Source organism: Syngnathus leptorhynchus, chromosome 2 (genome assembly GCF_054491065.1).
Source record: "Syngnathus leptorhynchus isolate UIUO chromosome 2, UIUO_Slep, whole genome shotgun sequence".
Lineage (NCBI taxonomy): Eukaryota > Metazoa > Chordata > Actinopteri > Syngnathiformes > Syngnathidae > Syngnathus > Syngnathus leptorhynchus.
The window spans coordinates 9,189,165-9,210,587 of NC_141196.1; the positions used below are offsets into that span (position 1 = coordinate 9,189,165).

Sequence of the window (21,423 nt, forward strand, 5' to 3'; positions counted from 1 at the left end):
TGGCCAAAAAATGAACAATGGGCCACAAATGACCCCAGGGCTGTAGTTTGGACACCAAAGTATTATGAGGCTCGACAATTTGTATATGATTACAGAAGGTAGAAATGTTCATTTTAAAAGTATTTTGTTTGTGTTCTCTTCTGTTTCACTTTTCTCATTAAATGACGAAAATAAATGAACTTTTTCGATTCTATGTATGTGTATATTTTGGAAGTCACCTCATTTGTATTACAGATGAGAGATCAGTGTTCACAATATGATGTGATAATTGTAGTGCTATAAAACATGATACAGGAGAAGCTCATATACTGATACAATCATCTCTGAGATAATGAAACATAATTTGGTCAATTATAAAGCATGGTTGCTTTCAGTTGCTGATTCTGGTATCATTTTAGCACTAATTTGTAAACCTTCTGTGAAAGCTGAACCATGATTACTTTCGATGTCTGCATTAAGAAATATGGTTTTAATGTTTAATACATAATGGAAAATGTATTACAATTACCAAGAAAAGAACCCTATCAAAATGATCCATTCTGATTAACATCGTCAGAGATATTTGTTTAACAATCATTATTGTGGCTGTAATCTAAAGGAGTTTAGAAAAAACACTTTATTTTACTGAGAGTTGTTCCTAATATGTTGCAGCATCATGTAGCTAAGTGAAGATAAAATGAAAAAAAAAAAAAAAACACAAATCCCAAACATACGACATGCAAATGAAGAAAATTCTAAGGACTGCAGTTTGCATAAAGTTTTTTTTTTTTAAGAGCGACAGTTTGATGGATTTAAATTTCCATTGTTACCAATGTATCCTTTATGAGGGATTTGGAGGAAAAAAAACACATTGGAGGTTCAACTCCAGTTTGGCAGTAGTCTCTGCTCTGGAGGTCTTGCTACGTTCTATTTCACACAATGAATTGGAGATTTGAGACCTTCGGTTCACTTGTTCAGTGTCCCCAAGTGGAAGTATTAGTACGCTTTGGCTAACGGCCATTGGCAGTAAGGTGCTTCTCTGTGAATTATGCAGGGTTAGGCTGGATTCTGGATTCCGATACGGCTAGAGTGCGTAATAAAATCAAGTGCCATCATATTAATGTCACTTAATTTCTTTTAATTACTTGTGGATTACTCCAATACCAAATATGATAAGAGAGAAAATACATTAAATACCAATAAAATGTATTTTTAACTATATTTGTCTGCACGGGAGGCATGTACTTCCATTTCTGTGGTTATGATACAATAATAATATTACGCCTAGTCAACTGCAAAGCAACCTTTTTTTATTCCAGTGACAAGTTTAGCAGTTTAAATTTATACAAAACAGTTTGTGAAAAAGCAGCCAGGAGAGCAGCGAGTAAGTAGGTTAGCAAACTAGCTTGGAAGGTTTAATTTTGCTTTAATTTTGTCATAGTTATAGTCAGCATTTGATTTTTTTTTTAACTAAATATTCATATTTCTTTTCGTCACTCGGATAATCCAGTCACCTTTCTTTATAAGCTAATTATGTAAAGCCGTTCAGTTACTCCCTAAGCATGGCATTAGGACATACAATATGCCCATGATTTAATAGACGATGAATCCATACAATATTGCTGTCATGTGCTGACTGTGAGCCAACTGCTGAACATTTCCTTATACCTGATTCATATTCAGTAGATTGTCATTGCTGAGATATGAGATCAATTTGAGACTTGATACCTCAAGGCAATGAAAATAATGAGACACTCTCATGAGCGCAACATTTTATGTGAGGCTTTTTTGAAGCAGCAAGGTGTCCTTCTCCTCTCTCGGTGAAAACGGTCGCTGTGATTTTGCTTTATGTCATGAGCAAAAACATGCTCTGCTTCGCAGACTTTAGTGTCATAACACTGCGTCCTTGACACCCGCATAAATTGTCAGCGAAACATTCTCAGCCTAAGGAGTCAGCAGGTCTTTTACTTTTTGATGATAACGCTATAATGCAGTTTAATTTTAAACACAATAGTAGTTACAAAAGGTCTGCCACAGTCTAGAGTGGTGCCAGGAATTTGCGCGCAGTAATCACATTCTTGGGCTAAAAGTTGAGCTATTCATTTCATTCAGGCATTCTGCTGAGCAACCTGTATCGAGAATAATACAGCTGTCAAACTCATCAAGATGTTCCCCTTTGGATGTTTATTTAACTCAATGTCTTGATTTAGTGTTTGCTATTTTTTAATATACATAACTTTTAAAGGTTGGGCAAAGCGCTTTGTAAATATTTTGAACTCCTGTTTTAATTTGTCATATTTCCATGAAATGTAACTATAGTCTTTCTCTGCTGGTTTCAACCAAGTAGAATGCTCCATTTTATATACATGTATTATTTATTTATATAAAGGCCGGGCCGCAAAAATGTTTCTGACAAGTAACCGGTCAGTGGCGCAAAAAAGGTTGGGGACCACTGTACTAAAGGTTTGTGCGTGCAAAACCGTGCTCAAAACCTGCGCGTTGAAACTGGTAGTGATTGCCACACACATTTTTTTTCAACCACAGCTCTCTCTCCGCTGGATCTATTTGGTCACTGCCTCATTCGGCCCAATGCAAGTAGACTGTAACCGAAAAGGGAAAATACGTTGCTGCCATTCGCACTTTTATCCAGATCCTCACCAAAATATAATGGCTGGTTTTAGCCACCATGTGCAACATTCAGATGGAATATTTTGGGAAGATTTTGCTTAGTCACATTGACTGACCAATTAACAAATAGTTTGCATCACATTTCCCCTTGTGCTTGAATATATAGGTTGACATGATTTATTTTTGTGGCTGCATGAGTAGACTACAATGAGTAATACACTTGTCTGATGAGTTTATTTGTATTCCAAATCCCTCCCAAGATAATATTTTTATTATCATCAGAATTTCTCATCACTTTCAGAGAATAAAATAAAACTTCAATATTTCAGATTGTGTGAATTGCCCAAGTGTGTTTTCTGTGTAGAGAGGGACAGCAAACTGTCTCTGTGGGAAAGCATAATGACCACACTTTATGCCTCTGCAGGCAGTAGAAGGGATGTTGGAACAAATCCCCCGATGCACCGCTCAAATTTTGTTCTATTTCCATGAATCCTTCTCACTTTCTGTATGAAAATGCAGCTTTGGCAGAGTGAGCTCATTCCCTTTCAGTCTTTGAACAGCTTGTGCGCCCTGGGCCTGTCCCAGACGCTTCATTTAAATTTATTTATTTATTTATTTGTCTCTGCCCCCTCCCCTCGCCTGCTTGTCTTTACACTGGCGATGAGCAGGCTGTTGCCTCTGAGCAAACTCCGGTAAAGAAATCCCAGGAGAGAAGTGGGCCAGGAAGGCGCATAACAGATAGGAGGCTATATGTGAGCAATCTCATAGATGCATCAGATTAGTCATGCCTTTATATATGGTCGAACACTGTACTCACAAAAAGACCTATTCATTTTGACAAATTATCATTTCGATCAGTGTAGCGAGACAGCAGATGCTCAAGCATGTGTGCAGTAAAAAATGTGTTGTGACTCAGGAAAGGACGGACGTTGCATTCATTTCTCTGCAGTGCAGTGTATTGATGGGGAAAAAGTCCTACTGGTGATAAATACAAAGTGGTTGTTGTTAAACACTAAAATGGTAATGACACTGATAGCTTCCCCCTCAGCATCCCAAAACTCAAGTGTTGAAACTTTAGTTTCCAAAACAAAATGTTGCCTTATTCAGCATTATGCAAATATGTTTCAGTGTGTCGCTATGCCACTTCAAGCTATAAATAAAGCTACTAAAATTGTGTCTGCTGACCACTGATTATACAGCAGCATATCCATTTGGGCTGAATAGCATTGAATTTTGTCATTGCTGTTATCCATGCAAATACCAATATTTAAATATCACAAATCTAAAAGACTGACTATCCACAATTTATTCGGGTACACAGATGTAACATAATGAGCAAATATTTGCACATTCGCCGGCCACCAGGGGCGGAGCAAAAAATTATTCAGTGGGGGACCTAGTGTGACAATAGCTCATGACTTCTGCCTTGGCTAAGTCATGAGCCAATTTGATCTGATACAAGAATGGTCAAAATATGTATACATTTCATATTCCCAATGATTTCTCAGTGTAGATAGCTGAGAAATCAAACATTTAAACAGTTAGCTAATCTATCCTTCTATATGTGTGCATTTTATGTTATTTCATGCAAAATGAAAATTTGTATACTATAGTTAAATGCAGAACTATGAATTAGCCTGTTGTATTTGCCCCGCCAGCATATACATAGCTGGCAAGCCTATTGTCACGTGTACATGATTTAATATTTTGAAGTGTTGAACGCTCTTAAAGTTAATGTTTACAAGAATTTTAACATCACAGTTATTTGTACGTTTATATATTCAGAATGTCAAAATGTTACCAAAGACTTTGTCACTGTCGTCTGTGACTTTGCCGATTGAAACTCTTCATTTGTCCTTCTGTAAGGACAATCATTATTTGGTATAACTACAACAGCAGGTAGAAGCGGAAAGTTTATGTAAAGGTATGAGCAAGTGTCACATCGGGAGCTATTTCCCAGATAGCAGACGGCCAGTCCCCGTTTTAATGTGCACACTTATGTGCCTCAATAGGGGGCCCGCAGTGTGGAAAAGTCCTGCAGCTTCCCTCAATTCATGTGACTCATCTGCACTGGTAGATTATTTCAATTAAGGTAGGACAAAAAAAAAAAGTTTCATGCTGAGGTCATCTGATAAAAATGGGCCAAATTGGGCTTACTGCTGTTATGGAGGTTATTAGAGCTTTTTTTTTCCCCCTGTGCTAGAAAACAAAGCTGACCCAGTATGACGTACATAGCCAGTGAGGGGAAAAAAATGTCGAAAGTGGGTATTTAAATAAAAAAAAAAAAAACATCCTTAATGGGAGGGGAAAAAAAAAATCATAATTTTAGGCAAGGCAATCCTTAAATAATAGCAACAATTACACAGGCACACTATAATGCACCTTCACTATAGTTAAAACAAATCACCAAATTAATGTTTGGAAATGTGAATCTGCGAGACTCATGCAAGTCAGTGAGTGGATTTGGTGAATCCCAGAGACACTAAAATGAATGTTAACAAGCGCAATCTAATTTGTTACATAACTGCCTTGAAAGTGGAAGCAACGGCAGCAAGCGCTCGGGTCCATGGGAGAGTGATGCAAGATCGTGCTTCTCGGTCTAGTGGACAAAATGGAAGAAATGATTTGGGCTTTTAAGTTTTTTTTTTTTTTTCCCCTTTCAAAGAAGAGGATTAACTCGGCAACGTCATTGGTGGTTTCTTCAAAATAGCTTCACGCTTTCCACTTTAAGCTCTGGTGCAGCTTCAAACACCTACAATGCAGCCTTACTACTGTGACCCATTCAGGTGCTAGCCATCGGGCAAATTTACAGTCTGCCTTAGTCGGAAAAAAAAAAAAAAATCAATATAATCACCCAATTCTTAACTAGCCCAAAATTTCAAATCAGCAAAGCTTTGTATTATTTATTTGTCCAACCAAATTGTTAGTTAGCAGGTTTCTTTCTTATTCACGAGGATGATACGAAATGAATCGAGAGAAAGAAAATAATTTCATCTTTACTCAAATGTATCAAGATTTGCAGAGTGTGTTCTTGTTCTGTACATGTACCACCCATTTGTTGCGCTTTACAGCCACAAGCAAGTTGACATCAAATATAATGTACTAGCTTAGTTCCCTAATAACAATTGCCCAGTTATTACCAGCAGCCAATTTAGTATAAAACTAGTTGTTGAAACATTTGGGTGATGATAGTGTGGTGCTTCACTTCTCTGATATTGTCAAAAATGTCTTTTACGATTAAGATTACATTGCAAGGGCTTGAGCCAAACTCCTGGTAAATCAGTTAATTTACTAAAAGGTGCTTCCCAAAACTTTTATCCACATAGTGCACTTTTTGAATGTGCCATTTTCATTTTTTTTTTTTTTTGGCAGCATCGCTTGCCTGCTGCTGCTGCTCCTGAAAATGATTACAAAGCAACATTCCATGTTAAGCAATGAGTTCAGAAGGACTTTTATGAAAAGAAAGTGTTCCTCCTTGCACTAAAATACAGTTAAAAGTAAATCAAACAAACAAAAGTGGGCAGCTTTAAGGATGTAGTAAATGAATGGGAGCAAATACTAATGGGTTTGTTGGCCTCCTCTTTTTACCACATCTAGTGATTGAACCTTTTTATAAAACACAGCCACAGAAAAGTTTGCGTCCTTTGTCGTCAAGGTAATTAAACGACCAAAGTGTGGCTGATCCGGTAATACGCAGCCTTCGGTGACTGTGGTGAAAGCTCACCTGCTCTAATATGCTGTTGATCCTGTCCACTTCACAGTCGATCACAAAGCGCTTTTCCTGCCTCCTGTCCATCTCCTCGATGATGCGTTTGAACTCTGACGCATCTGTGGCGCTGCTGACGGAGCGAGCGGTCACCTGCCAGTTGTTGGCCACCGCCGCCTCCATGATGGCCTGCAATATGGAAAAGCCTGGAAAGAGAGGGAGATACAGCCGTGACCCTGAGGGTTAGACAGTGAAGAGGCTGTCACACCGTAAGAGTTTGCCAGGATCGAGTGGCTGCTAATTTATTCTGCAGAGGTTTCCGCTTGAATCCAAAGGTCAAAGGCTATCTCATTACAATCTAAAATAGCATTCAGAAGTCCCACTAGAATATTGTATGGAGCCCGGCCGGCTTTGTGCGGCGCTGGCGATGTGTGTGTGCTGATCTGCATTTGCATATTGAAAAGGCAATATAATGAAGTGAAAAGAGGGAAATTATATCTCCATATTATTAAAAGATCAGCGGGTGATGTTATTGCACTTGGCAATCAATTGAATTACAGCATTTAGCTCAGCGACATGCTAACGTTGACACATCCCTTAGAGCATTGTTCCGGCTCATATTGATACAACGAAATATTGTTATCTTATGCAAAAGAAATGTGAAATAGTTTTGTTTAACAGAAGCACTGTGGTCAAATCACACACTTGGGTAGCTGTTGTTTCTTTGACCATTGGCAGATGAAATATGAAGGCCCAACAGTGATATAGGAGAATAAATAAGATGAAATTCTCTCTCTCTCAGTCGAGTATATATATATATATTTTTTTTTTTTCCGCAGAAATGACATTTGAAAGCAGTGGTCAAAGTTAATATGCATCGTTATTTTTTCTTCACTGCAAGTTATTTTTCCACAAGGCCTTATCTCGGTAAACAGGCAGCCTACAAACAACCTCAGAGACCACAGCAAAACAACTTTCTCCATTTCTCAGATTTTCCCCTCTTCTTTGCATTCCTCTTGAATGGCCAAGTAACCTTTTCTTAAGAAGTAGTGTACGTAAGCACTCCGAGACAGTGTGTGTCTGCCCTTCTGATGCGCCTCCTGCACAGCAGCAAATAGTCACATCCTCAGCACATGACCTTTTAGTGAGTATAGCCGAGACCAACTCGAGAGTGTGTCATCTGTCCCAAAGAGCAAGGGTGCTCCCTCTGGAGACGTCCACCCGTCAGGGCTCAAGGTTATCTGGCAACTGGTTGTCACCTCATGTGTGCACTGAAAACATTTGTTTTTTTTGTTTTTTTGAAGGTGGGTTAGCACAGGTGAGCTGAGCTTGTAGTCCCTTGGCAATTTCTCAGTCACAACAATTGTAGAAAATTATAGTGGAAGGAGCTTGTTTTGCCGAGAATTTACTTTCTGTTTGGGGACCACCTTGTAGTAATGCGATGTAATTCAAATATTTTTGTGATAGCACCAAATTACAACCCAACATTTGTCTCAAAGTACTTAACATATGAAGCAGATCTAGAAACTCTCTATTTATACATCAAGAGCCCAAATAAACTACTAACTGATGAAAATTCAGTCGAATATTGCGTAAAAAAACCTGTATGTACTGAAGACTTGATCTTTCTGTCTGTGTGATACTCTCTAATGGACGTACTATTGGCTCTTAGGAAACTACTGTTTCTTATTTTCATCCAAGATCAGCTTGTGGCAATCACGGGAAACGTCATGCGCGCTGTGATCGAGACATAATTATATGAGCCTGATACTCTTTTACTGGTAAATTGAAATCCTCTTTTATCTACTCACAGTTTCAGACATGTGCAACAAGCGGGAGTGAAACACATGCCAACTGCCTTGTGCCAGAGTGTGATGTCTTTTAATTGGAGAAGATTTTTTTAGTTTTTATAGTATTGTTATTTTATGTTTTATGACCTTGTATTTCACCACGGGGTGTGTAGCAACTGTCGATGGGTCACAATGCAAGTTTGACTGACAATACAAAAGCTTACATTTTGACTGAAAAATGCTTGATAGTGAAGCGAAATTGACGCTTTTCTGAAGTGTCACCCATTTTCTATGAGCCCGGCGGCAGCAGCGACAGCGGCAGCGGTCTCTCATACGCTGCACTTCCACCCATCTGTGTTACCTACCGCCAAAGTTGCAAAGTGACGATTTGAATAACACGGATGCATTATTCATTTTCCCGAGGCAAACGCTCAGAACCTCACCAACCTCAAGCCAGCTGGAGCGCATGGCAGGCTTCCCGGCAATAAAAGCTCCTCACATTAAGAGATGTCATGCAGTTTAACTGGGTTAAAATGCTCTCTGGTGGCTTGGGAACCATCGAGTGGAGGGCTGGTGTCGGCGAAAAGATCAATGAACCATTATCTTCCTTATAATCACGGTGTATGACTTGATGATTACAAATAAAGTACCCATGAAAAGCATCATAACAGAATATGAGGATGTATGGGTTTTGTTAGCTTTACTGCACCATACTTAATACAAATTTCTATATACTCCTTTAGTGAGGAATAAGAAATTCTGTAGTGGGTAAAATCTTGAATGTGAAGGAAAACTATAAATTATGCAAATTACCCTGCACATGGGAGTTTTATCAATGAGATTAGGATCACACAAACCTTTTATTTTGAAATGGCTGATATTTTCCTCTCTACCTGCCCGTGGCCAGCCACAAACCCTGCGCATGTGAACAATTGGATTCATTGAAGATTCAAGGAAGATTCCATGCTTGCCTGCTTTTACATTTGTATGGAAATTAGCAGATGGGATCTGGTTAGAAGTAAATAGTCTGTCAAGGAAATGATTACTTTTAGTCCCATTTCTTTAAAAGTCAGCTCTAAAGTTAGTGCGCCTTAGGCCGACTTTTAAAACCTATAGAATGAACTAAATCCCGAGAGCTCTTTTGACCACAGTCAACTGTCTCAGTCTCAAGAGTACAGGAGATACAACACGTGCATCGCTTGGGTGAACATGTAGTCAGTCACGCGTTAAACTGAACATGCTAACTAACCAGGCAAAATCATCTGCACACATCATTCATTATTTAAAACAAATGAGTACAAACAATATCAAATCCAAAGGGTTGAAAAGTAAATTTATTCATCCAGTGTGTCAAAAACAAGGACTGTGATAACTGTAATTGCATAACCACAGGAACTCCCCCCCCCCCCCCCCCCCCCACACACACACACACACACACACAGAGTGCAAGCTTGTTTCCTTTGTCCGAGCATGCAAACTTGTCATCAAAGTTGAACCAAGAAGAAGCGTGGGCAGGCGATGTGCGTGTGTGTCTAATCCAAATGTGTGAAGGGGCGCATTTGCAATGAAACCTGGGAGTTGAGTTGCTTTTTAAATCCTCAACACCCACTTGGTGTGCTCGAGTGCAGGCAGACGCCGCAGTGAAGGGTGGAAACTCAATCGTTTCCTTTTTAAAACGATATCCCAACATTGCAGCATGCAATCAAATCCCGCCTGAGCCTGACGACGTTCAGCGTGCGTATAAATCAGACTTGTTGTGGTGGCGAGTGGCGTCCTCTTCTTTGCCCGTGAGTCGGATTTGAACAGGATGAGTTCTGAAACGTCACCCGTGGCGGCTCAGCTGTAATTGAATTGCATCTAATCTCATTGCCCGGCTCCTCTGGTTCCCTGCTTCTCATTAGGGCCGGGTGCAGGGTGTCACAGGCCTCCATCTCCTGCGCGCTTTCCTTTGCGATCCTCTCGCATATCGCTCAGCTGACCCGGGCTAACGAAGCAAATTAGAGAAGCATATTGCACATTTCTCCAGGCATACACTTTAATTGCAACATACTGTCAGTGTTGCTAGCTCCACTTGCTCAACTATATCAATGCAGAGAGTACTCGAATCTGAAACTTAATTGCGTGAATGCTGGATATATATTTTATTTTCCTCACTTTTGGTGGGGATGTGCTTCTTTGTCAACATTTCTCAACGGATTATCACCGTTTAAATGTTCAACTTCTTCCGAAAATGTACAATTTTCCCACAGATTTTCTCTGAAGAAATTTCCCATTCATTCCCAATGACACATTCAACGTAACATCATTTCCATTCAAATATCAATATACTAATATCATTCCACATAATTGCATATCTTTCTGTCACTCCATATCATTCAATATCGTTCAATATCATTTCATCAACTTATGTGCATTTTGCACCAGTGCAATTCTCAATAAGTCCATATGACTCGATATTATTCAATATCATTATTGAACCTTTCATATGGTCCCAGGTGAACCAGTTTCATCCAACTTCATTGCATATCATTCCACATGATTCCATTTTGTTTCATTCAGCATTCTGGCATTTCTCGTTCATCAATTGACCAAATAAGAATGAGCTATAAACAAACATAAGGGCTCGCCAGCTTGAATTAGTTAACGTCCAGGATTCCTTAAAGAATGAAAATGAAATGCCCAGCTGGTCATGACTTCAATTGTAAATGCAGTAGCTCTCTCCTCTTAACTTGACAATGCACAGCAAAATGAAGGTCTGTGAAAGGGCGACACAGCCCACTGAGCACTGTCTAAGGTCTCAGAGAGCATCAGGAACAACTAAATGGAAACTACCAAGATAATGGCTTGGCCTCATAACTGTGGACTTGGCTTGATAACACGTTTAGGACTCCATAGCTCTAAAACAGGAGGCAATTTACACGCTGAACTCGGGGACATTTACAGGACCACACCACATGTGCTCTCAATTTCCTCAACAGATTATGTGTATTTTTGGGAGGAGAAATGCTTGCTAAATTCATATTGTGAATAAAAATAAAATAAAATAGGGTGAAAATATTTACAAACAATGAAATTGAATCAAATCCAATTGGGGGTGGGAAATAGCCTTGAAATTAGCATTTTCAATTTGCAGTGTCGAAGCCAAATGGTTTAGTTATATTTTTGCACAAGGCCTCAAATCCCCGGTGGCAGCCATGCTGCTACTATTATCATTATCATTATTAATATTATTATTATTATTGATTACAGAATCCCTCCTAGCATCTCCCAACATTAAATTTGCTTTCATATTCTCAATGATGCATTGTCTCGTCTTTTGAGCAGGCCAAAATAAATAGTTACTCTGAAACACTATTTGGAGCTTGCTGACAATTTGCCTCCTGGCTAAGTATGCTCAGAGGATTCTGTGAGGATCCCCCCCCTCCCTCTCCCCCCTCTGTTTGCACAGTGGAAAATACAATCTTTGGCTTCGTAAAGCCTTTATATTGTCTCTCATTAGTCATTTGGCTTTGGCCCATAGGTGTAAGTCTAAAATGATGGTTTGTAGTTTTAAACACCTCGTAGAAGGCTACTGCGATTAAAGTCTGATGGTTGTCTATAATTGAGAATGTGGAAGCGGCTGTAAAAGTGTGGCATTTAGGTGTTCAAGAGGAAGACATACTCTCGACTAGTATGCTATAACAAAGGCATTGTGGTTTTTTTTTTTTTCACAGTTTCAAACAGTTATTTTAAAAGTCATTCAGCCTTAGAACCTATCCCAACTGACATAGCACGAAAGACAGACTACACCCAAGACTGGTTGCCAGTTAGTCACAACTAAAGACAGACAACCCATTTTCCACATTATGTCTCATGTAAAAATGATTGCAGCAAGGTCTACAACTTCTCCTGGCATCCCTGCCAAGTGGAGAAAAGAGCTTAAGTCGTCTGGAGGAGTTGGACTGTGAAGTGAAAGCAAAAAGTAGCCGAAAAAGTGTGAAGCCAAGACTTTCATGTGGTGTTTACAGTGAGTCGCGAACCAAAATTGTTTGGCTGCCAAGTGTGCTAATCAAAAAGACAGCACATGTCAAATCAAACAGAAGCAGCGTGTTGCCGGTATCTTTCGAAGTGCATACATGCAGAGGGGAGAGAACTATCTACCCACAGATTCAGTACGACGCCGCCATCTCTCTATGCCTGCCCCTGTTTTCCCTCATTTCCTTCTCGCAGCACATATCCAAGGATGGAGCATGCGAGTGTGTGTCGTACGGACGCTGTAGTGTGCTGATGCGAGCAATCCGTAAGTTATACAGAAATGGAAAGATCTGTGTTTGTCATGGGCATCTACGTCTATTCAAAAGTCAAAGTCCGCTTTATTGTCAATGTCTTCACATGCCAGGCACACAAAGAGATCAAAATTACGTTTCCCACCGTCCCACGGTGACTATTCAATGTATTGTTTCCGCCACCCCCGTCGTCCACTCAACAGTGCGATATTCAAATGAGCTTTTGAACTTGGTGGCTGGAACGGAGAAGAGGCTCCCAGCAGTGATTTTTATGGCGGCTGAAGCCAGCGTTGAGTAGGTGGCCGAATGGCTTTATTCCAGCTTCGCCTGTAAAAATTGGAAAAGCATGGTGCTTTATTCTGTCATGCCTACGACAGACGACTCTCCCAATCTCATGTTTTGAAAAGCACTAGATGTGTTCTTAACAGTAATGGTAATGTAATGGTGTGGTGCTCCTTGCAAGTCAAACTCAATGAGTACAAGAAGGCTAATTCGGCTATGATATCAGTTCATGTGTGCAAAATAAAGAGAAACACTAGTGATCCGTGGCCTCATTCATATTTCTTTTTTTCATGTGCATTATATAGGCTCACTTGCCATGCCCTTTCTTGCCGGCGTGTCCGAGCTGATTTCATTCCTCTGATGCATGCATAATTTAGTTGTTATGAAGCAGGCGTGAAGGAGAAGGCCATCAAAGCACACGAATCATGTGTTTGTGCAAAGTCTCAACTGGGATTGGCTGATGAGCCATTACGGTAGCTGGGATGAGACAGCAAGCACAAGGAAATGTCATGTATCTTGCACTACAGCACATGCCTATTCCTGTATTTCACTTTAGAAAATACCTTTGGTTCAATGATTGTATTCAACTTTGAGAATTATTGCCTGAAGTCTTAAAGGCTGAATGGATTTGCGAAATACACATGAGGGGCACATAGAAGTAAAAAGTACTATATTGATACAAGCATGGTCAAATTCTGGCGTTACAAAGTTTACTGTATTGGAGACATGCACATTACAATCTAGTTTGGTATATGCCACAATAAGTGCTTAAAGGGTGACATACAAAGGAGGAAGGAAATGAGAACAAAGCTCAACATTTTGCTTTTAAATAATATATGGAATTAATTAATTTGCTACTGTAGTGATTTGCTGACACTGATTTGCAGCGAGTGTACACAGTAATAGTCCTTTTTGTAATAGTGATAAAAAAAAGAACATTGAGTGAGTATTCAAGCATTCAACAAATACGTATTGCTTGCTTTCATTGTTTGGCTAGCCTGCTAATGTTGCCATGGTTAAGGTTTAGTCATTCATGTTTAGTTATCATACACGGTTTGATTGATATTTTATTCATGACCTTGTCAATATTTGGAATGTATTTTCTATTCAATTTGTAACAAACAAAAGTGGGAGATTCCAAAGAAAATATAAATACCAGACAAACACACAGACCGATCGAGATACTTGATAGATTAAAAAAGCAACAACCAATCAATGGAAAGTGGCCAGCTTAGTTCATACGGTTGCCTTGTTTACAACACTTCAAGCAGTTTCCAAAACAGTGTGATCAAATTATAGCAGAGGCTTGACGTGTTGGGCTATCAAAGGCATCCAGGAGAGTAGAGGGAGCCATTTATTGTTTGACTGTTTAAGCAACATAGGCAACAGTCTCTGGGTGGCCAATTAGAGGCTTTGTCTAAAAATAAGGTGTAAGGTTGCCGTTTGTTATAGTCTCTTTGTATGATTGCTCTCTTTCTTGCACTCCATCAAGCTTGGTAGTAGAAATGAGGCTAACTACACACGGTCATCCCATCCTCCTTTTACTCAAGCCTCTTGGCCCTGCTGGCACATCTCACTGCCAACTGAGTCTGGACAGATTGGTCTTGTCTGCCCGTTTAACAGTTTTGCAATACCGTGAATGGATTCTAGATAGCCAAGTTATTGGTGTGGTAAACACAAACACATTTGATCTGCTTAACTGTTTGTGTGACTTTGAATGTCAATCATACACAACTCGGACATATAAGATACTAAGGGCTGACCACATTTTTTTTTTTTTTTCAGGCCAATGCTGATTTTGATATTGGGCAGAAAGAAAATTATTATAAATGTTTTGTAAATCATCCAGATTAAGCTTTGGTCAGACATGCAAGGGCACACCCACAAATATATGTACAATATACTTTATGTTTTTTTTTAGCAATACACGAATAATTCACGCTAAGGATAGATTTTGAATCTTCTCTATTAAGAATAGGAAGAAGTAGAAGAAGAACGTTCTGGAGCCATGCATGTCCTTTACTTCCTGTCCATACCTACTGAACATTGTTGACTGTTCCATGATAAAGTAAGATTACTATATTTACCTTTATAGTGATGTAACTACTTTAGAAATTCAAATTCAAGTTGAACTTTAAAACAATTGTATTATATATAATACATCATAATATTAGTCCTTGAGTGTTTTACACTGAGCTCCTCTGTCTTGCTGCTTTCATTTTTATGTTAGGTCCTCAGATAAAACTTCATTTGAATCCAATTGTTTTACAATCATTGTAAAACTTGCAATACATTTTGTTGCAATGACAGAGTAACAGGCCAACTGGTTGGGGTGCCAATCCATCAGAATTATCACCTCGTAATAAACTTTTCTTATTGTGTTCCTAAACCTCATATGATCAATACGGCCCTTTATTGTTCCGAATGGGCTTGCTCGAATGCACCGAGCTGCAGTGTGGGGGTCATTGGAAATATTGACAGAGTGAATGAAAGAAGTACCTCGGGGTTATTTCTGCACTGAATTCAGTTTCCATCTGGCAGATTTCTCTTCAAAGAACACTCAACTTCCCAGCACTGTAATGAGCTCATGACATTGAACACTGTTTCAAGTGCAGGTTCACCTGTCGAGCCGTTAAATAATGGAAGTAAATTAAATGGGTCTGTGTTTGCTGTGAACACAGGATCATTTTCCTTTATAGCTGCACAGTACAGACAGAGTTACAGACAGAATATCGACTGATCGGGGGAGTGGTGCAAGGAAGCCACAACATACGGGTACTGCGAAACAGGATCCGCAATGGGCCATGAAGGGACAGGTTCTGTCGAATTGCCAATGCTTACTCAAAGGTGCACTATGTTTTGGCTCCCAGGAATTCCAGTATGTTCTCTCCCCCGTCTGCCATGTTCTAATGGGAGTCTCTTATTATGTCCTATCGTCTTGCAGGTTTGGGGCACATTTGTTGCGGGGGTGGCGGTATACTGCTACCATGAGGTTTGTATGCATTCTGGATGGATGGCCAAAAATGTGCTTTATAAGGCCACAGAGACCTTGCAATCTGGTCAACAACTTCAAATAATTCTCAAGTCCCAGTCGATGTTTACACCAAATATCAAAAAAGTTTTGTGACCATCTTGAGATATTCTGCCCACAGAAATAACAAATGAAGACAGCAATTGACTTGGCTGTTCCTCGTGTGTAAGCTCAAAGAAGATTGATATTAATTTGCTCAGTCTTTCTCCAAAGGGGTTGTCACAATATCAGTAACAGTTCAGCCAGAACTGAGTAATGATAACCCGACATGGCAGACTTATCAGGTTATGCAATTGTTTTACTGCAATTGGGTGGTAATCGGTTCTGGTTTGCTCGACAGCATCCAATTCCCTTTTGATTTGGAAACAAGTTTTACCACTTTCACCTCCATAAAACCTGTAACAACTGTGAGGTTTAGGAATGACCCTACGGGCAACATTTAAGTCATATTTTTATATTCTTAACCATCATGCAAGTGTAAAATGAACTCATGTTTTAACATTCTTTCCATACCCACCACCCTCAATGTCTGATTTGAGGTTGTTAGTTGGTTGGTTTTTTGTTGTTGGCAAAAATTCCAGAAAGCCAAGCTTGAAGATCATTAACATCACTCAGGGTATAGCACAGGAATCATGACACGCAGAACAAACACCAAAGGCATAATCATATAAGGACAGTGTCAGGATGGTCGAAAACAGAGTGTGACTCAAGAAAGGGAGTGTGACTCATAAATCAAGTTGCGGTGAGATTGCTGAATATGGGGTTGATTGTGCCAAGAAGAGACAATAATGCCTATAATCACCTGTCTCTGCTGCACAGACCTGGCAATTGTGTGACCACATTTGACCACCCCCACAAAATCCAGCAGCACCCTTGTCAGCATCTGTGTTTTCAGGGGAAATTGGAAAGGATGGCAAAAAATGCAGAGAACATTTGCTTTGTTGGTGATAACGTTATAGAGAATGTTAAAGGGTATGTTTATTGGGATATTGACTTTTACTCTATACACACAAGCAAATATGTCAACTACTCAAACTAAAAGAAGCATAGTCCCAATTAAGATGAATTAAGATAGCAAGTCTTACAGAGCTTCAATTTGCTTCCAGTTCGGTTGCTTCATTACAGCATCTGCTTTCAAGCAGCAGTCTGGTATTGGCATTTGTAGCACAAATTTACCTGTAGTGCATCTAAGCCTGACGCATACGAGCCATCACTCTGCGGATCTGAGCGTGCTACACTAAGGCCTAAAAGCCTTCTGTGCTGGCCAAATAGCAGCACCAAATGAATAGCACGGCTGTAATTAATCTTCTCTATTGACTGAATAAAACCTTTCAGTGAGACTCGGCGAGTGAACGTTATTTATTATTGCTCCTGTTTTCTCCCTATTACCGGAGAGTTGAAAGAATAATTGAAAAGTCACTTCTGTTATTCTGGATGATCAAGGCTTTTATTAAAATCACACAAATACATTGTATCATAGGATTTTTGTTGTTGTTGCACATGATGTAAATTGGGGCTATTTGATGTGAAATTAGAACAAGCCAATGTATTTTTGTTATGTATTGTTTACTGACAGTGATAACTCTTAAAACCTTCTCTTTATTAGCAGTACAGCTCTCAGAATGTTACTTTTACGGTTTATTTACAATAGTAGCTATAGTTTGAGAGGTGTAAAACTGCAATACATCATATGAAAAGGAACTTTTAATATTTAGTTGATCTTGTGTTAACTTTATATTACCATTATACAACATAATTTTTAGCTACTCTATCATGTAACTACAAAAAACGTGTTTAATAATGCTATCATCAAACAAGACGCCAGGTGAGAAATCATCAACTTTGCATAAATAACACTGTTAAAAATTTAAAATAAGTAAATCTATAGCAGAAATAAACTTTTTGTAGGTTTTATGATGAAAATTGAACCATGTCTTTTGTATTGGAACAAATGAGGTTGACCACCATCCTGTAATTGATTGTGCCTCATCTAAAGAGATTGTCCACTGTAAAAAATACGTTTTAATAAACCTAACCTAATATGATGGAAACTTGATTAAAGAGACCCAATCCAGGATTCAACAGACAAAAAAAATGCATTCCAGTCATAAGTCATAGTTATTTAAGTCTCTTTATTCCAGAATGTGACCGCAATTAGACACAGTGCCTTTGATTGGCCGTCAACAGCGATGTTTACGACTGCTGTCAACATAGATAACTTACAGTAGACTAGAGCAGGCTAAAACGCGTCAGTGTGGCGACCGTGCTGGTAGTGCGGATGTTCCCATCAAAGGTAACGGCACAACATTCCCTGACCCCACCCCCAACAAATTGTTTTGTACTGTGTTGGGTGTTTTTAGCCCACAAAAAAATATGTTGAGGGATGACCCTTTCTCCCAATCGGTTCCTTAAATCAAGGTTCCAAACAAATGCATCATTTGATTACCGATTATTGGAGGACACGCAAGAGGAATAGTTTGTGTGTCACTTTCCCCTCGTTTAGGCAGAAGTGCGTGTCCGTTGTAGCAAGGGAGCTGCACTTGGTGATAAGAAGAGGTAGAGGCTCTCTGACACATCTGTCTGCTTGATGAGCCAAATGTCAAAGCCCCCCAAAGAGCTGGATGGAGTGCATCAATAAACGACTTTATCCCCTCCTGGGGCCAATGCCCTCCCACTAATAAGGGATCGTCTTACACCACTGGCAGTCAGGATCAGGTAAAAGTAGCTTGGCATTGCCTCTGGCACAGGTTGCTACGGTGTACATCGGGAATTGTCTGGACACAGGTAACAGGCTGTAAATCACACGCGCCTACTGTTGTCTTAATTGCTGGACTGAATCGTGTTTTGTTTCTTCTCGCGCTCCCCTCCCTCTGATACCCTCCGGTCCCTCCACCTTCTTTATACTCAGTGTCGACCATCACTCTCGCTCGGCCACTTTTCCACTCTCCTCGTCCCCCTCCTCCCATCCTAGCCTGCTCTCAGACATACGGAGGAGGTAAAATGGAGGGACGGCGGCTGCGGCTCAGCAGTGTCGGCCGTGCTGAAGGACGTGTGGGTTGCTCGCATCCGCAGGGAAGAGCCGATGAGTGTTCTAGTCAGAGTGACCCTAATTAACCACGCGTTATCTGCAGGCTGTGTGCTGGATTAAGGCCTTCAGCTGAGAATCAGACTTGAAGACCCAAAGACAGACTTCATATCCTGCCTCAAAGCAGGAGGAAGAGGGGCGGGGTTGATGAGGTGAAAGAAAAGGGCCAAAGAGAAATCCCGATTGCCTGAAGCTTATCTGCCGGATAGGACCTTCTATTAACGAGCAAGTAAACATCTCAAATGCATGCAAATGTGTGAAGACTATGCCGATCCCCATGTTTCCCCACAAAGGCATAAAATATCTTAGCTTGTCATAGGATGAACATGTACCTCTCCCAAGTTTCAGTATGACGGGATCATTATTTCGTTGTGAGATAATGAGCTCCTTTTCTCATTTGACATTAGAAATCCCCCCGAAATGAACACTTCAGCTTGTTGACAGGCCGTCCTAAACGTGAGGCACCGCCGCATTAAACCGGAGTCTATTGTCAACAAGGCAGTTCAATCTGAGAACAACACAAAGCCCTCATTGACGCAGCACAAAGCACGGCAGCCCCGAGCAGGCAGCGCCTGCGATTTGGGAAGGAAAACATTTTAGCGGCAGATGTGACATACCTCATTTCCCATGACAGACGAGCCACTATCAACATGATTAAACAGAAGATTAACTGACACAAACCAGCCAACTGTTCCAAGTACCCAAAGATTATTGCTCATGAGACACCATTTCTCCAAGAGCTATGTGTTAATACGAGCTTCTGATTTATTTGTACTGATTTACATAACATAGCACTACTGTATACATTAGCGCTGTTATCACTTCAAGCATTACAAGGCTCTTAGAGAGTATTACGGGCTATCCTTTGCTTACCCTTGTGTTCAGACGCTATTCTAAGGCACTGCAACATTTATTGTGTTTTGTCACTGTATACTGTCAGAAATAGGAGGACGGCAGTCATCCATATCTGCCACCCAGTGTATCATCTAACCTTATGCAGGATTCATTTGCTGATACATTCACACTGGGCCGTCTGTCTTGCACCGTGTTAAGTATGGCCATGCCGTTCAGCAAAAGTGCTGTTACCAAATGTAATATATTATTAAATGAGTGTTTCAGTGGCTGTTGATAAACCAAATGTCAATTGGATGACATATTTGTAGTTCTGCTTATCTTAAACTCTGAAATGATCTGAAACGCTGACACCTCAGACAAAATCTAACGAGCTTTTCAATTCAGTTTAAAATTCCTCATTGCTGTTCAACATAGTAAAGCGCCTAAAGAAATAGTCTATATTAACACACTTCAAGATGCCAGATGGACTCTTCTTGTTTTTTATGACAAGCTGTCTAATAGATTTGTTAAGGAGTGTGTCGCCAACCTGTAAAAGTCAAATGTCAAGGGTATAACAGTAGTATCGTTGAACGAACCACCACAGTGACAAGACATTGTGCCTCTAGGGAACCTTTTAATTTTTTGAGTCTACAGTATATTTCACGGCTGTCTCTTACCTCGGTCTGTGTCGTAGAGGTAGACAAACTTCTGCCACTTGTAGTGCGAGATCAGACTTAGGACTGCTCCTCGTAGCGCAGGACGCATCTGGATGACAAACTGCACCTCGTTGTCGGTGGGGTAACTGGGTGTGACGAAGGAGGTATGCAGCGCTCCGCAGAAGGACGTCAAGGTGTTCATGGACTTTTTGTCGTAGAATCCGAAGATGGCGTATACACCGCGGGAGAACTGGGAGCAAACTGCAAGAAAGCCAAGATATGCCGGAGCACCATAGGGTTAAGGCTCGTGTTGGCAAAATTCGCGTATGTGCATTGAAATACTTGCGCCTCATCAATTCAGGCTCTAAACGATCGATTGGATCATTTGAGCTTCCACTAATAGCCAATTAAAGCTTGATGTGAATCCGAATGCCCCTCAATACAATTGATAAGACTTGACAGCATACCCTGGCTAATATGCATTCACAAATTGGGTTACTCGTATTGTCTTTCTGCTCTCATTAATCTTCTGCTTTTTCTTAAGAAATACCTTCCAAAGCAGAAACATTTCTGCATGTTTATCCATCAAGATTTCTGAATAATTCACAGATAAAAATGTCAAGCTTTATAATACATCTTATATTTAATAAAAGCAAAAAACAATTTTCGGACCCCTTTATCCACACCTTTTGTCATGAAAGTAGTATTTGTAACCCAGGTAACAAACCCAGAACTCCTTTAGGGGCTTTAACAAGTGACGCATGCACATTCGTCTGTGCATTCATCTTGCACTCCAGTGGGTGATGAATCCGCACCACTTTCAGTCAGAGAAGTTCCCTTTGTATGTGAAACCTCACCCTAATGGTCCCAGCTACAGGTGTGCTTTCGTAGCCTTTCACCAACCGCTGCTCGCTTAGTCTGATTTACTCTCAAGTGCTCCCTCTGGGTAATGAAGCATCCCTAGCAGCTGTAAACACTTTGAATATTTCACTACAATGGTCGGATGTTGGGAAGGATCGTTACATCGTGCCACATTAAACGACTGCGTTAAACAGGTGCCTGATTGTGCTTCAGTTATCCGTTCGAGTTACGCATCAAACGGCACTCAAGTCTAAAAACAGGAATCTGTCATTTCAAATATTGCACACTTTGTGTTTTCTGACTACA

The 21,423-nt window shown here is 40.2% G+C and overlaps 2 protein-coding genes across 3 annotated transcripts in view; one reads left to right on the forward strand and one right to left on the reverse strand.

Annotated features, from left to right (window-relative positions):
- Nucleotides 1–21,423, forward strand: part of LOC147060612 (neuroligin-3-like) — a 322,266-nt gene that overhangs the window by 76,750 nt on the left and 224,093 nt on the right. Inside the window, exon 5 of one of the 2 annotated variants that reach the window (XR_015065494.1) lies at nucleotides 18,185–18,322. The exons of the other annotated variant lie outside the window; for it this stretch is intronic. The gene's annotated coding sequence lies outside the window, so the exon portion shown is untranslated. Of the gene's footprint in view, nucleotides 1–18,184; nucleotides 18,323–21,423 lie in introns of those variants that run through there. 2 annotated transcript variants of the gene reach the window in all.
- Nucleotides 1–21,423, reverse strand: part of gria3b (glutamate receptor, ionotropic, AMPA 3b) — a 74,355-nt gene that overhangs the window by 29,432 nt on the left and 23,500 nt on the right. Inside the window, exons 3-4 of the mRNA XM_085905850.1 lie at nucleotides 20,278–20,517; nucleotides 6,332–6,519 (exon numbers count right to left, since the gene is read on the reverse strand). Coding sequence (XP_085761976.1) covers nucleotides 6,332–6,519; nucleotides 20,278–20,517 — 428 coding nt within the window. The remainder of the gene's footprint in view (nucleotides 1–6,331; nucleotides 6,520–20,277; nucleotides 20,518–21,423) is intronic.